The sequence below is a fragment of the Salvia hispanica genome, chromosome 3, assembly GCF_029641045.1.
Source record: "Salvia hispanica isolate PSC_SH4W2 chromosome 3, Shi_PSC_v1, whole genome shotgun sequence".
NCBI classification, from domain to species: Eukaryota; Viridiplantae; Streptophyta; class Magnoliopsida; order Lamiales; family Lamiaceae; genus Salvia; species Salvia hispanica.
This window is the reverse complement of record NC_142694.1, coordinates 52,105,092-52,122,015: the sequence shown is the minus strand read 5'-3', so window position 1 is coordinate 52,122,015 and position 16,924 is coordinate 52,105,092. Positions and strand designations below refer to the sequence as shown.

The 16,924-nt window shown below is 36.2% G+C and overlaps 1 protein-coding gene across 1 annotated transcript; it reads left to right on the top strand.

Annotated features, from left to right (window-relative positions):
• Positions 1 to 4,775: 4,775 nt before the first annotated feature.
• NUP155 (nucleoporin 155) lies at positions 4,776 to 15,923 on the top strand. The gene is made up of 13 exons (XM_048113263.2): positions 4,776 to 5,185; positions 7,385 to 7,554; positions 8,598 to 8,724; positions 9,878 to 10,140; positions 10,268 to 11,912; positions 11,994 to 12,206; positions 12,368 to 12,615; positions 12,699 to 13,110; positions 13,286 to 13,482; positions 13,723 to 14,080; positions 14,930 to 15,148; positions 15,254 to 15,582; positions 15,678 to 15,923. The coding sequence occupies exons 1-13, from the start codon at positions 5,024 to 5,026 to the stop codon at positions 15,793 to 15,795; spliced, it is 4,461 nt and encodes a 1,486-aa protein (XP_047969220.1). The 5' UTR covers positions 4,776 to 5,023; the 3' UTR covers positions 15,796 to 15,923.
• Positions 15,924 to 16,924: the final 1,001 nt, after the last annotated feature.

Genomic DNA, 16,924 nt, shown 5'->3' with positions numbered 1-16,924 from the left:
TTTCAACTCTCTACCTTAATTATTAGTAATTATAGCAATAAAATAATACATGTGATTCATTAATTCATTTCTTTCTTTCAAAGAATTGAAATCCTTCACCATCAGTTCCTTTCGCTTTTCAGCAGAATTTGTCAGTAAAGAGGTGGAGGAAACTCCAATTGAGAAATATGAAAGCAAGAAATGTTAGCATACATCTTCAAGCTTTCAAACTCTTCCAACAGACCAACTCTAATATACTACTCCGCCGTCTCATATTCTCACTTTGACCCAGACCTGTTACAATATAATTTAGGTTGACACAAAATAATAAGGAAATGAACCCGATCAACAAGATTTAAACTTAATTTAAACGATTTACATGGACCTAAAAAATAAAAATAAAGTAATATTTTAAATAAAAAAGTAAATAAAAATATTACTAGTATTTTTAATGGTTATTCGAACCCAACTCAAAATTATTGAGTTCCTAATAGGTCAATCTGATAAGCATACACACTCAATAAGACTTAATTCAAATTCATTAATTTGGGGCGTGATTTGGTGCGTGATTATGTCAAATTTTCGTGTCGTGTCAAAATTTACTGGCTCTAAATATATCTAGATGCATAAGGCAAAGATTAACCTTTTCTTTAACTAAAGAATTAAAGAAAAACTGATTTTAGAGAAACCAACTAATAAAATTCCAAGAATTAAGGTATTTGAGGTTTGGTTCAAGATTTAGAATTAAATAATCCAAAGTCATCCAAATTATCGAGAACTGCACACAGTTGTCTTTGACTAAAACAATAAAAAAATGATCAAAATTTTAATGGGTAAAACTGAAAAACTATTAATGGAAACTGATTGCTACACAAAACTGTGTAGTACTAGTAATTGAAATGCGTTAACTTTCTACAAATTTATATTGATGACAAGATATAGTACTAGTAATAAGTGGCAGAGCCAGAATATTAATGGTGGGGCTCAAACTACCATTAAAATTTGTTGAGTGTGTTCAGTGCTAATGACATGGAAACGTGAGCAATATTAAAAGCCGCGCGTGAAAAACGAATGATGAGAAAATTAATTAGTGAATAGATTTTTTAGAGCATAGAATATTTACTAATATTATATGAAATATTTTCATATTTATTAGATCAAAGAGTTGTTTTCTATTATAGAACTACTAAAAATCTAAAAAAATTACTAAAAAAGTAGCAAATGAAAAGGCTCAAACCAAATGATGGTGAGCAAGAGTTCAACAACACCACCCAACAAAAATACAAATCAACCAAGACCAACGAAAAAACCAAGTATCAACGTTAAACCCAAAACAATAACAAGCATACCTTTTGTAATCATTTCATAGCAAATGAACTACTTGCATAAGTTAAGATTAATTAAACAAAATTACTAATATTATCAATAAATAAAGTTAAATTAAAAAATTATAAGAAATATGACCCAAATACAGAACTGTTCTCGGAAGGAATTGAACTTAGTATTTCATGGTGAATAGGCTCAAACCTGAACCAACTGCATTAGCATTGCATATAGTAAATCTTGCATATATATATATATATATATTATATATATATAGTTTTGTTAAAATGGGTGAGGGGCCCAAGGCCCCCCTAGCCCCATCGTGCCTCCGCCCCTGCTAGTAATTGATGCTTACTTCATATTTTAATTTTAATATTTGAGACCGAGAACAAAAGTGGACTTTTGAAATGTAGTTGAACATGTCATTATTTAATGGAAACAATTCTCTTAAACTAAATATTTCTTGCGACGCACTCCAAAGCTGTCCGTGCCTTATGGCTTTTAATATATGGTTGTCACCTAATCACAATTGAATTTGATTTAGGTATCTAATGATGTCGTACGTTATTGAAAAGTAAAAATCACTTTCACTCATTACTAAATTTAGTTTTCTTAATTGGTGGAGATGCTTAAATAAAGAAAAGTACAGAGTGAGGTAGATTGAGTTGGGATTGTATTTTATATTGTTTAGCCCCAGTTGGTAAAAGTATTTAAATTATTTTATACAATACAAATTTGAGCCGGAATAAATAATCCTTAAGAGTAAAGATTATTAAATTTAATATTATAATTTGAACTCGTGCAAAACTTAATTAGCATATTGGTATTATTCCAAGCACTTACATATATAATAAAATTAAATTTGACTGAGTAAATAAATGTACAAAACTTCATTTGATTTTGAGATATCATAACTCACAACAAAATATGATTCAACACAAAGCCGTTCACACAACACCACAATAAAAAACACTTTAATTAACGAGATCGTCTAAGCAAGAACATTACACGACGTGTTTCACTTACTATTTCACAGCGTTTCGGAATCTAAAAGAGCACGAAAAAGGCAGGCGTGGCACTCATAGAAGCCCCGAACACAATTGGAGAAGTGCATGTTCCGCCTTTCACTAGCACTAATGATTATGGTGTCAACTTATTTCTCCATGTGGGCTTGAGAGCTACTCTATGTCTACCTTGCAACCTGGCATGCATGTTTCGGTCAACGTGTCCGTGCCTGAAAATATACTGTTAACTGAAAACTCCACCAAACAACGGATGAATGGTGTCATGATTGAATCAGAGCCAGTCAACCAGATGATGGCTTTGTGTTTGGCGCGGAGAACAATGTCATTGTAGAAGCATCTTTTTTCACTCTCATTAGTGGTGATCCTATGTTGGAACAGGAGACGAGCTCATTTGGACAGATACCGCGTAACTTGTCAAGGGATGAAATCCCTCTCAATGAAAGCACCAATTGTTAAGGGATGAATTCCCTTAACAAGATTCCGGCGTCGCGATTGCGATCGACTGAGGGATAAAAGGTAGTCGCGGGAGCTTTGCCCATTGATCAAACCAAGAATAATACCAGATTAAAATGAAAAGCATAAAAATAAATAAGAATAATTGTATTTCTGATTGATTGAGAAAGATACAAATACTCCTATTTATAAGATTAGCATAACTTAATGAGCAAGAAAATAAAGATCCATAATAATATATGGAAAATATATGCTAAATCAATACTCCCTCCGTCCCGGCTAAGATGACACATTGCTTAGCCGGCACGGGGTTTTAGGGATTATTGATTAAAGTGTTTAATTGGAGAGGAAGAGATGGGTGTAAGTATTAAAGTAGAGAGATAAAGAAAGATGAATATTTTAATAGGAGTGAGAAAAAGTGGTTGAGTGTATTAATTGGAGAGAGAAAGTTACTAAAAAAAGAAATGTGTCATCTTAGTTGGGACAAACTAAAAAGGAAAACGTGTCATCTTAAGCGGGACGGAGGAAGTACTAAACTAAATAATAGAGATATGTGGATATTCGTAGAGATATTCTCGTATCATAACTCCAGCTTCTTCTCAGACTCGACATCCTACTTTCTCAATGGCACCGGTAGGTTTGAGAGCTACTATGGACTTCCATCTATGGGCACTGCTATGGACTTCTTCGAAACCATATTGAAGGAGTTGAGCTACGATGATTTCTTCGCTAGCAACTGAATCTTTTGAATGAACTAGAAGATTTTTTTATGCAAATTATTTTAAAACTTGCATCGTCTGTGCAAACTTTCACTGATTTCTTCATCCTTGTGGCAGTTGTTATTGTAAGGCGATGTTCTTATTTAGATACAAATTTCTTTAAATACAGTTAAGCATTAAGGGGCCGTTTGTTCTAACTCACGCTAAACTTTTTTTCTCAATTCATTTTTTTGGCAATTTTTTTCTTCGACGTCAGTTGTTTAATTGCTCCAACACTTCAACCACTTGCTAATATTGATTTATCTAAATTAAGTTCTCAATCAATTATATACTACTATAATGTATATGTGTTACAATATGCAAATTCATATCAATTGTATGAATAATTTATTACAAGTTTCTTATTGAATTGACCATATATAATGCCGCGAGCATTCTAGGCTGCTTGAATTTCATAATGTTCGCCTCTTTTCTTTTCTATATATTACAGAAAGCAAAATTTTGTTATTTTTCAAAAATTTTCTTTATTTTTATCAATTAAATATTTCCTTCTGTATGTTTTTCATTCGCTATTGTATTTATTTTGTTGAAATTAAGCTTTGTTTAATTTAAAGACGCTTTGACATATAGTATTCCAAACTAAGTTGTATGTATAATTTTTTAACGTTGAGTATTTCTAAATTATTTTATAGTAGTACCATTATTTTCATATCTATTTTTAATTTTAATGCAATCAATTTTATTTTAATAATCTTTTTATCATGTCTTTTGTAGAACATTCAATATATTTGATTATTTTAAGTAAATAAAAGCTATAGTTACATAATCACGACATATTTTCAAACACAGTAATCTTATTCCCCTAGACTTATATTTATAGAATTCACATTCCTTGGAATAAAAAAACTCAGAAATCATATTCTTTAAAATCATAATCATTTATTTTCCTTAAAAACATTAATTTTACAACAAACAAACATAACCAAAAAAATTTATTCTATTCATCTTTCAATTTTCTTGTCAATGCATAATAGATACATCAAGCAAACACAAATATAAAATTTATTATAAAAAATTAATCACAGGCTAAAATTCATTTCACCTCACCGAATCTTTTGGTATGTGGTAGAAATAATAAAAATTTTATGAGTATATTCTAAAATTACGAAAACTATTTTCCAATAAATCGGAATAATTCAATGAGATTCAATTCAGTTTAATCGTTTGGTTTTGACTTTTTAAAGTAGCTTAATTCGACCGCCAAAGCCAAAAACCCTAATTTGCTAATCCCTCCAAAAACCCACCTCCTAAACCCCCTTCTCCAATTTCTCTTCACACCAGAAAATTCAATAACTTGCTTCATTTCCTCTCAGTCCACAGAATATTCCACACTAGCCCATCTAGGGCTTGAATTTGCAGTGTTGCTTTTCAAGCCCTAATTTTCAACTTGATTTCATAACCTCTCACGGTCGTAGCCTAAGGGATTTGGTTAAATAGTTCGAATTACTTCGTTTCTAGTTGAAGATGGTTGCTTGGGAGAATGAGGTAGTGATGCGAGACGTCACCCATGCGGGTCTGATCGTTTCCGATCGCATTAGCAGGGAAATTGGGGCGCAGCTCGACCTCGAAGATGCTTTAGAAGCATCTAGATACTCTAGCCATCCTTATTCTACTCACCCCCGCGAGGTATGTTTTGCAGCTATTTTGTAATTTTTGTGATATCGATTGAATTTATTGAGCACATTATGTTTTGCCGTTCTTTATCACTGTAGTGGCTGCAATATTCAAGGTATAGAAATATGCGTAACAATGTAGTTGGATAGCTGCATCACTTGAAAATATATACTTGAAATGGGTAAATTATGTGATTTATGCACAAAATAGCCTGCGTAGCCATTGCGTTTTTAGTGGAGCCGTGCAATTTAGGAGGGTTTTGCATGATAGCGAAGTAGATCTACGTTTTTCTAACTGCCATACTGCACTGTGATCAGGACTCTGCCTGATGGCTTTCATGTGTTTGCCCAAAATGTAGGATATACAGTATCTTTTAGTGGAGTAGCTTTACTCATTGCTGATAGTAGAGCAGTTTCACTCATTGCTGATAGATGATCAGGCTGTTTCTGCTGTTGTAAGTGGGTTAGGCTTTCAAAATATGCAAGGTGCCAGTGATATTGTATTAGCAAAAAGCTAAAAAAAACTTTGATTCATCTCCAGTAACAAACTTTTGTATATTTCATCTTATCACCTAAAATAACAACTACAACAGAGAACAAGATTATAAAAGGAATATTAACGTGACACTGAAGAGTGACCTGTAAAATCACCCTTCGTATCATGGCATAGCAGCATTTTAAAGCATTTAATTTGCAGTTTTCATTATGTCATTGTGGAAAAGTGAAGCTTGAGAACTAGGGACTGTGCTTCTGTAATGCCTTTTTAATAGTAAATCAAGTTACGGGTCAACCTAAACTTAGGAATAATTAATAATAAAGAAATGAAGATCCTCTGCTGCATGGAAGAGTTCTGAAATGCATATGATAGAGGGTATTCTGTGACAAAGTATTGTTTATTGAAATATTTGTTTGTGTGCTTAAACTATAGTCCCTTATGTATATTGCTAAAACTTCTAAAATTCTTGCAGTGTTATAGCATTTTATTTGATTTTAGATACTGAAAGGAATCACCAATGTGTTGGAAAAAGGTCTAGTGAATTGTTATGTCATGGAATGTATAGAAACGGTCAGTCACTGAGGATATGGACATATGGTAAGTCAGCCCAGAGGAGCATTGTGCCACTAGGCATTGATATCATCTTGAAAATTGATCTTTCGTTGGTTATGTGTTGTTTCAAATTCTAAAGGTTTCGACTGTCCGGTTTTGAGAAGCAGATGTGGTAGACAGGGTCATGGTTGGAATTTCTTTGCTTTTGGACTTCTTGGAAGTTTATCTCTTTCTTGAACCAAAAAAATATTAGGTTAGGGATGGGTTTGAACTTGAAGTTGGGTTTTGGGAGTATATCTGGGTCGGGGTTAGTTCCTCCATATATTTGTATCCTTTATTTTCCTAGTCTCATCTTTGTAATGCAAGTTTTATTTCTTTTGTTTCTTCACATTTTACCCTGGATCTTCTTACAAACCATGGAGGTTTTTGTTCACATTTCTCAAAAGAAATCTGAAAATGTAAATCAACTGATCCTTTATTTCTGTTACATATTTTCATGTCCTTGTTTCCATCACATCTTCCAAAGTTATTTGAAAGCCCCTACATCTGAGGAACTCCATTTTTTACTTGTGGTTAATTATGAGTAAGTTTCTACCTTTGACACAATGCAGAAACTCTATTCGTCTCTAACAGTGTTATTAAAATAGCACCTGGGGTGCGGCACTCACGGGTCCCCTCCAGAATAAAAGTTGTGGTCTAGTGTATCAAAAGAGCAGGAGATGTCCTAGGTAACACTAGAATCCATAAACCTGGGAACTTTACTGACAAAAGGCTTTAACTGTTGAGGGAACAATTGCCCTGATGTTGGTCTATTTGGCTAGAATACAAATGGAGGAATACATTGATGAGGTATTGGGGAGGGTTAAATATAGGTTGCACGGCGTTTCATGCCACAGATTCCAAAGCCATCTTTGGACGGGATTTGATATTATTGACAGTACTATGCATGCCTGTAATAGTTTGTAAATGGTACTAAGACAAAACAGCCGGTTGGAGTGTAATAAATTTTCATTAACGGTGTAACTTTGTTCATTATTTGAACCGTCTGGATGACACTCCTGATTTTAATTAATTCCCATTTTCAGATTATATACTATTCTTGTTTTGACCTGTCACTTCCTTGCTTTAGAACCTATGTTTTATGCCTTCATGTGCATATTGCAGTGGCCTCCTTTGGTTGAAGTTGTAGACACATGGGAGTTGCCCCCAGTGCTGATTGAAAGGTACAACACTGCTGGTGGAGAGGGAACAGCGCTATGTGGAATATTTCCAGAAATACGGCGGGCTTGGGCATCTGTTGATAACTCCTTGTTTCTTTGGAGATTTGATAAGTGGTCAGTTTTTTATTTAATACTCCTTATTAACATGAATATCTTGACTAGATTTTAAATGACAAATACACATAGTTTGTCATACCATAAAGGGTTGATTAAGGAAATTAGGAGCATCAATTAATCAATATGTGATTCTTGTAATATTCTTCAATCATTAATTTCTGTTAGTTTTCTTTGTGTTGCATTGTAAAGTATCTGTGGAAAGCTTATGCATGTAGCATCTTTTGGATTCAAACTCTGAGTGGTAAGATGTAGTGCAGATTATGGAAGGTAATTTCAAGCATTTCAATTAGGAATGCAATCTGCTGTATGCTGTGCTCCATAAAACATTAAAGAAGGGACAGAGACTTCCATGATTATAGATGACGCAAGATTTGGCATTGATCATGCAATAGTATAGTTTCAGAGAATAAGATCAACCTTGAAGTGTGTGTTGTTTTTTCATGCTTATAAAATTCAATATTCATATCTGCAATTTATAGTTTAATTGGAATCATTACCATCTTTTTACGTTTGTATATGTCTGTGCTATCAACTTATCAGATGTTTTTATCATTAGAACATATTATCACCACTGGAAAGTTTGCTACTCCCACCATAACCGATGATCATACATCCAAGACTCTGTAGTCCCAGCACATACTTTGTTATTTTTCTGTATTAAATTTGATTGTTACTGATCTATTATCTGCATCAAGTGTTTAACTAAGATTCCTGTATATGACAGATACGGAGTAGTTACTGACCTATAGTCTATGGGGCCTGGGCCCAAACAAATACGGAGTAGTTATTTCCTTATAAAATTTATGGCCACTTTAAAGTGTGGGTAATGACAAACTTTGTCGTTTTACCCTAACCAGACTTGGTTTTAATGGAGATATCAAATAAGATATAGAACCCTAGTTCTTCAGAACACCATTGACCATTCCGAATGACATGGATGCATTTACTGGCATCCACCTTGCAGTTGTCCTACTCTTTTGTTAGTAGAAAAGAAAAGTCTTCTATCTTACATTTCATTTATGCAATGCTTTGTAATGTAGGGATGGTCAGTGTCCAGAATATAGTGGGGAGGAACAGGCTATCTGTGCTGTGGGTCTTGCAAAATCCAAGCCTGGTGTTTTCATTGAAGCTATTCAGTATCTTCTAGTTTTGGCAACTCCTGTGGAGGTATTCCATTCTTTCATCTGTGCACTATTTCACATTTTCCACTTTTCTAGGTTTTGATGTATGTTTCTTTTTTTTGTCATACATGGCTGGAATGTGAGTTTTTCCTATGAAAAAAATGAAATTAGCTTAAATTATACTTGACACACATTTATTGTACTCTGAGATGTTTAAGCTCTATTTGAGTTTAAAATGCATCTAATAATATTTCTCATACTTGTAAATACACATTTAACAATTAATTAAAAATATATGGAGTATAATTTTATTTGAAGGATCCAACACTAATTTTGTGATTCTACAAATAAAAATGAAAGAATATTGTTATAAGCTAAGATTGTACTTATAAACACATTTATCGCACTTCATGTGTTGTTTATAATGTAATGTAGTGAATATAAAATATATTTATTGCTAATGGCAAACTTCTGCAGTAAATTGATGTTTAGTGGGGATTTAATTATAAGTAATATTAACAGAATTGCATTATTTTATCAATTATTCCTAACCATTTCCCGGACTAATGACGATGTGACATTTAACTAACTAACAATTTTCTGTTTAACTAAAAATTAGCCCCACACATTTCATTTCCTTTCATTTCTGCTTCTTTTTCTTTTATTGTTTCTTTGCTCCTTCTTAACGGCTTCTATCAGGAATACTGCTATCGCCTTATTACTCAAACCATCGCCTTTTATATGTCTCATTTGCTGACCATGACTGGGAGTATCATATATGCTATTAGGACCGCAGGGTTGGCCTAATTCACTCAAGCGTCTTGTGCATGCTTTTCTTAGCTAGGCTATGTTATTTATTCTGGCAAATAACTTTTATCATTCAATTTTTAATTTAGTCTCATCTACTCTTTTACTGTTCCACTATTGATTTGGAAAATCATGATCCTTCATGGACTTTCAATCTTCATGAAAATGCATAATGATATCTTTGTAGCCACTTCCCCCCCTCCCCCAATTGAACCTAGGAGTTGCTTGTCTCACATTTTTCTTCTCAATGTGAATGCCGTTCCCACTGTAATGCTGTTCCTCATTATTTCTGGACTTGAGGTGTCATGCAATATCACATACAGGACATTTTTCTCTATATGTTATATTTCTCCCCCTCTTTTCATCTTATGAGTGTGCTTTCTGTCAATCAGCTGATTCTTGTTGGAGTATGTTGTTCTGGAAGCTCTGACGGAACCGATCCATATGCTGAGGTTTCACTTCAACCACTGCCTGAATATACAATTCCTTCTGATGGAGTGACTATGACTTGCATCACTTGCACCGACAGGGGCAATATTTTTCTCGCTGGCCGAGATGGTCATGTTTATGAGTTGCAATATACAAGTGGTTCAGGTTGGCAAAAGCGGTGCCGTAAAGTTTGTCTTACTGCTGGCCTGGCAAGTGTAATTTCAAGGTACTTTCTCTGCTCCATTTGCTTGGTAGTTGGTGCAGAGCTCATATTCCCTGATGTTCTTAGGTCTTACTAAAAAACAACTTGAATTTACTTATTTCCTCTCCTCTCCCTTTGATCTACTCTTCAGGTGGGTTGTGCCTAATGTTTTTAAATTTGGAGCTGCGGACCCCATTGTCGAAATGGTTGTTGATTCCGATAGACACGTTCTATATGCTCGCACAGAAGATATGAAAATACAAGTATTCTCTCTTGGGTTGAATGGAGATGGCCCATTCAAGAAGGTTGCGGAGGAGAGAAATTTGATCACTCAGAGGGAGTCAAACTATGGTGGCAGGCAACAAGCTGGACAAAGGGCCCCTGCTCGGCCTACAAAATCTTCAATAGTTTCCATATCACCTTTATCCCCTTTAGAATCAAAGTGGTTGCATCTTGTTGCTGTTTTATCAGATGGCCGGAGGATGTATCTCTCAACTAATCCATCTGGTGGAAATAATGGTGCTGTTGGAGGTTTGGCTGGGCTTGGTAAACCAAGTTGTTTAAAGGTTGTAACAACAAGACCATCTCCTCCCATTGGGGTGAGCGCTGGACTTTCTTTTGGTGCGCTATCTCTTGCGGGAAGATCCCAGAGCGATGATCTTTCCCTGAAGATTGAATCTGCATATTATTCTTCTGGAACACTTGTCCTTTCCGATTCTTCTCCATCTGCTGTCTCATCACTCTTGCTTGTAAATAAGGATCCTAGTACTCAATCTCTTTCATCTGCTAACTTGGGAACGGCGCAAAGGGGTTCTCGTGCACTTAGAGAATCAGTATCATCTATTCCAGTTGAAGGCAGAATGCTTTATGTGGCAGATGTTTTTCCCCTGCCAGATACAGCATCCATTGTGCAGTCTCTGTATTCTGAACTAGAACTCTGTGGATCATGGGGATCCTGTGAGAAGACTTCAGTTAAACTTTGGGCTAGAGGTGACCTTTCAACCCAACATATATTACCAAGAAGAAAAATTGTTATATTTAGTACCATGGGTATGATGGAAGTAGTTTTTAATCGACCAATTGACATTCTGAGGAGATTTTTAGAATCTAATTCGCCAAGATCACTACTAGAGGACTTCTTCAACCGTTTTGGTTCTGGAGAGGCAGCTGCAATGTGTTTGATGCTTGCTGCACGGATAGTTTATACTGATAACTTCATTAGCAATGTTGTTGCTGAGAAAGCAGCTGAAGCTTTTGAGGACCCTAGAGTTGTTGGAATGCCACAATTAGAGGGAAGTGGTGCATTGTCTAACACTAGAACTACAGCTGGGGGATTCAGCATGGGTCAGGTTGTTCAAGAAGCTGAACCTGTATTTTCAGGTGCTCACGAAGGCCTCTGCCTGTGCACTTCGAGGTTGCTGTTGCCATTGTGGGAGCTTCCTGTTTTTGTCATTAAAGGTGGCTCAGGATCTCCAGATACTGTATCTGAAGATGGAATCGTATCATGTAGACTTTCTGTTCAGACAATGCATGTACTTGAAGACAAAATTTGCTCCCTGGAGAAGTTTTTGAGGTCTAGGAAGAACCAGAGGCGTGGACTCTATGGCTGTGTGGCTGGTTTAGGAGACATAACTGGCTCGATTTTGATTGGAAGTGGATCAGATCTTGTTGCTGACAGAAGTGTGACGCGGAATTTATTTGGTTCATACTCCCATAATGTGGATTCTAGTGAGGGTGGGTCGTCAAATAAGAGACAAAGACTCCCGTATAGTCCTGCTGAGCTGGCTGCCATGGAGGTACATCTTTATTTTTTTGAAACCTATTCAATTGTTTTTAAAAAAACTCAATATTTGGATGACTAATTTGGTCTTTTTTAGGTAAGGGCTATGGAGTGTATCAGGCAATTGCTTCTGAGATGCAGGGAAGCCCTTTTCCTACTCCAACTTCTCTCTCAACACCTTCTGGCCCGCTTGATTCAAAACTTTGATGCAAGTACTAGGCAAACTGTAGTGCAGTTGACATTCCGCCATTTAGTTTGTTCAGAAGATGGAGACCAGCTTGCAACAAGGCTCATATCTGCTTTAATGGAGGTGATTAAGAACATTGCTTGTTCGGCATTTCATCACTTTTTTGCTTGTTTTTAGGTCATTTACTTGCAAATTTATGAATTACACTCACCTTGCATTGGTCCAGCACATCAATGCCCCTTTATGAACCTCGGTCTCACATTTACTACCATTCATTTATCCAGTATTACACTGGTCCTGATGGCAGGGGCACTGTAGATGATATTAGTAATAGACTTCGGGATGGCTGTCCAAGCTATTACAAAGAAAGCGATTACAAGTTTTATGTAGCTGTTGAATATCTGGAGAGAGCTGCCGCAACTTCTGATACACAAGAAAGGGAAAATCTGGCCCGGGAGGCTTTCAACAATTTAAGCAAAGTTCCAGAGTCTGCTGATTTGCCAACTGTGTGCAAACGTTTCGAAGATTTGAGGTTTGTTATGTCCCTGGCAATTTCCGAACTGTATATTTATTTGCATTTATATGTTAAGCTTGACATAATTAGGTAAATTGCAGATTCTATGAAGCTGTAGTTCGATTATCTTTGCAGAAGGCCCAGGCTGGGGATCCAGCTGGAGATGCTTTCAATGAGCAAATAGATGCCGGGATCCGACAACATGCTCTTTCTCGACGTATGCAGTGTTATGAAATTATCACTAATGCTTTGCGTTCTCTCAAAGGTGAGGCTTTGAGGAAGGAATTTGGGTCGCCTATCAAACCTGTCGTCCAATCTACCCTTGATCAAGCTTCTCGCAAAAAATATATATGCCAGATCATTCAACTTGGCATTCAATCATCAGATAGAGTCTTCCATGAGTATCTATATCAAACATTAATTGAGTTAGGCCTTGATGATGAGTTATTAGAATATGGGGGCCCGGACTTGGTGCAGTTTTTGCAAAATGCTGGACGTGATCCTACACATGAGGTCTCACTCCTTTTCTCTATATTTGATTCAGATAGGTTGAATTAATATTTGTTGAGATTTATCTTTCAAAATCATTAGAATGCCATCTCTGGGTTCTCAGGAGTAAGTTTTTCCCCTTGTTTTAGTTCAAAGTCATTTTGCACTTGTTTTATATTATTCTCCTTTGTTGGTCCAGCCCTTTTCCTTGGTTGCATCTTCTTCTCCTATGGGTCATTCCAGAGTTCAGCTTGCTTCTAATCAGATAAAGTACTCTGAGCTTCTGGCACGGTATTATGTCCTGAAGCGTCAGCATGTTCTTGCTGCTCAAATATTGTTCAGGCTAGCAGAAAGGCGTTCAACCGAAGCTGTGGATACCCCAACTCTTGAGCAAAGGTTTGTGACTTAATTGCATGAGTGCATGCATGATTGACTTGTACATGATTGTGGATATATTATTTGCTATGTAGTTGTCACTCATTTTGATTTGTCAGGTCACACTTGTGTGTATACGTGGATGAATGTTCACCGTTTATTTGCAATGCTTATAATTGACGTAGATGAGACATCAACCTGTATATAAACCTAATCTGTCTTCAACTAGCTCTTTGTGACCTTTCATTGCTTTGATGACAGACGCCAGTACTTGAGTAATGCTGTTCTGCAAGCGAAGAGTGCCAATGAGAGTGATAGCCTCAATGTTTCGGTCCGGGGTGCTATTGATAATGGTCTTCTTGATTTACTTGAAGGAAAGCTTGCTGTTCTTCAATTTCAGATAAGGATTAAGGAGGAGTTGGAATCCATGGCCTCAAGATTGGATACTTCTCTGGATGGATCTGAATCTACCACAAATGGCTCAGCACCTACCAGTGACCAGTCCAGTGATGCCAGTTTCATTGTTTCGCTTCGAGATAAGGCAAAGGAACTATCAATGGATATAAAAACCATCACTCAATTATACAATGAGTATGCTGTTCCATTCGAGCTCTGGGAGGTTAGTCATTCTGGAATAACTTTGTGAAGGTTGTATTGTTATTTCAAGACACGTGTTTGCTGATAATTGTCAAAGTTACATGAAAGTTACAATAAAGAATATATGCTTGTCTTACATTAGATGCGTTGGATGAAAACTTCGACTGATTTTTATCCAAGTAGCACTAAATTATGATAAGTGTGTTAGCAAAGTGATGTTTGTAGCCCATGAAGCATACAAAATGACTGATAAGTCTGAGACTGGCCAAGAAATTCCATAAAATTATACTCCCTCCGTCCACAAAAAATAGGGCAATTGGTGTATGGCACGGGTTTTAATGTAGAATTGGTAAAGTAAGAGAGAAGGGAAAAAAAGTAAGAGAGAAGGAGAAAAAGTAAGTGAGAAGTAGTGTTAGTGGAATGATGTGTAGGGTTTTTATTTGTTGAAAACTTTCCATAAATGAATGTGCTCTATTTTTTGTGGATGGTCAAAAATGGTAAAGGTGCCTATTTTTTGTGGACGGAGGGAGTACTTTCTTTCTGTTGGTTGAACTTAAGAAAGACAGAAAAGTTGGTAATGATGTGATTAAAGAAGTGAACTGTATCGGATTATTCATTGCGTAAATGGAATTGGGATCCACATAATGCATATTCAAAGTTACCCACCTTAAGCTTTGCGGTTCTTTCTAGCCCTTACATGCTGCTTGAGAAACCATAATATTGTGTTATTATTTATCTGTTGATTCTGTTCTATGCACAAAGCCAATGTTTTGGTTTCTATACTACCTATAGCATTCTTGAAAGAGTTAGTTTTTGTGGATCTTTGAGTCCAAATCTGCAATTTCTCATGAGTATGTTTATGCGCTTCCAGATATGTCTGGAAATGCTATACTTTGCAAGCTATTCTGGTGATGCTGACAGCAGCATAGTGAGAGAGACCTGGGCTCGACTCATTGATCAGGCTCTTTCACGGGGTGGTATTGCAGAAGCTTGTGCTGTACTTAAGAGGGTTGGTTCTCATGTTTACCCTGGAGATGCAGCTATTTTGCCATTGGATACGTTATGTCTTCACCTTGAGAAGGCAGCACAGGTAATATTTCGTTTTATCCAGTTGTCTGCTACCCAAATGATTTTCTTGAATGCTTATCTTTTATAATTGTTTCTTAATAACTTTGTTGCTTGATGATTTTTGTAGGACCGAGTGGCTTCGGGTGTTGAACCTGTTGGAGAAGAAGATATTGCAAGGGCTCTTCTTGCTGCTTGCAGGGGTGCAATAGAACCTGTTCTCAATACTTATGATCAGTTGTTATCAAATGGTGGTGTTTTGCCTTCTCCAAGTCTGAGGCTGCGTCTTCTTCGCTCGGTTCTAGTAGTCCTTCGTGAATGGTCAATGTCCATCATTGCACAAAGAATGGGCACTAGTGCTGCCGGAGCTTCTCTGATTCTTGGTGGACCATTCTCACTAGGGCAGAGTGCAGCTATAAATCAAGGTGTACGCGACAAGATCACTAGTTCCGCAAATAGGTAAATAATTTTTTCTAGCTCTTTATCTTGTAGTAGTAGTATGTTTTTAAATCCTCACATTCCATCAATTACACCCCCAATTCCATAAACGCCAGGTACATGACTGAGGTGCGGAGGTTGCCCCTTCCTCAGCATCAATCCGAGGCTGTCTATCGAGGTTTTAGGGAGCTCGAAGAGTCACTCTTGAGTCCATTTTCTTTTGAGCGGTTGTAAGTTTGCTTTTCTGGGCTTATTGTTGTATGAATTTTATGCGCTTTATTCAATCACAAATAGTAGCTTGAGATTATCGAGTCAAATTCGACTGATTACACAGTGCAAAAATCACTATCCTCTTTCTTGCCCCTTTTCTTGCAGCCAGTCAAGTCATTAGCTATGTTACTGTGTATGTTGTTGATAATCCTTAGACCCATCTACGGCTGCAATCGATTGCTTGCTCTACGACAATGATATAGTATATGAATTCAAATCTCCATTATTTTTAGTTGTCAATATTATTGAATGATTCGTGGCTTCATCTACCCAGAAAGTCAAAGGGGAGATGGATCTAGTCTACTGAGTCACAGTAGATTAGGATTTATCTGAAACTAAAACGAATATTGACTAATTAGGTATATAATCCAACTAACTTTATCCGTCCAGCTTTCAATCCCCTTTTTTCTATTAGAATTTAGAAGAGGCCCTTTATAACTACCATCTATTTTGATTTACATGGGTTGTTTCAACTTATTTCCATGAGATGTTCACGGCATTTAGTTTTTTATTTTATTTTTTTTATTTTATAAATTGCTTGTCCCACTCGAATTTGATTTTACTACTACTAATCTAATACGGTTGCTTTCTCGAGCGGATAACAACGTTGTCAAACAAAAAGTTTTGTAGTTGAATTTGGGCTAAGGGATTGGAATTTAAATGGCCCTCCATGTTGTTGATTGATTAAGATGGGTGGAAACCGATAATTGCATTTGTCAAATATAAAGGCCGGTGCTTATAATACCATTTAATTTATTATTTTTTTCCTAATATAAGATAATGGATAGTAGTATTTTGTATGATATACACAATCTATTCTCCAAACAATGTTCTTTTACTGAAGTCTAGCCTATACTAGGGCTGGAAGTTTGGCATAGGTCGTTATCACTATTTTAATCATTTGGATTAATAATGCAAAATATTAACCGATAAATAAGCAGAAATAAATCATGTAGCTAGCAAGCTTCTGCGTAGATGCACTTCATGGTCCAATGTAACCATATTGCCTTAGGGGTTCTATTTGTTCGACTCATTCAAACTCGTGTAAGTTGTAGGAATAGTTTTCAAACACGGCCTACTTTCATTACATATG

Bases quoted from the DNA above. Each gene is read 5' to 3' on its own strand.
- NUP155 (XM_048113263.2), top strand. From the start codon at position 5,024: ATGGTTGCTTGGGAGAATGAGGTAGTGATGCGAGACGTCACCCATGCG. The intron at 7,555-8,597 runs GTCAGTTTTTTA...TTTGTAATGTAG, and splicing joins CTTTGGAGATTTGATAAGTG to GGATGGTCAGTGTCCAGAAT. The intron at 15,583-15,677 runs GTAAATAATTTT...CATAAACGCCAG, and splicing joins ATCACTAGTTCCGCAAATAG to GTACATGACTGAGGTGCGGA.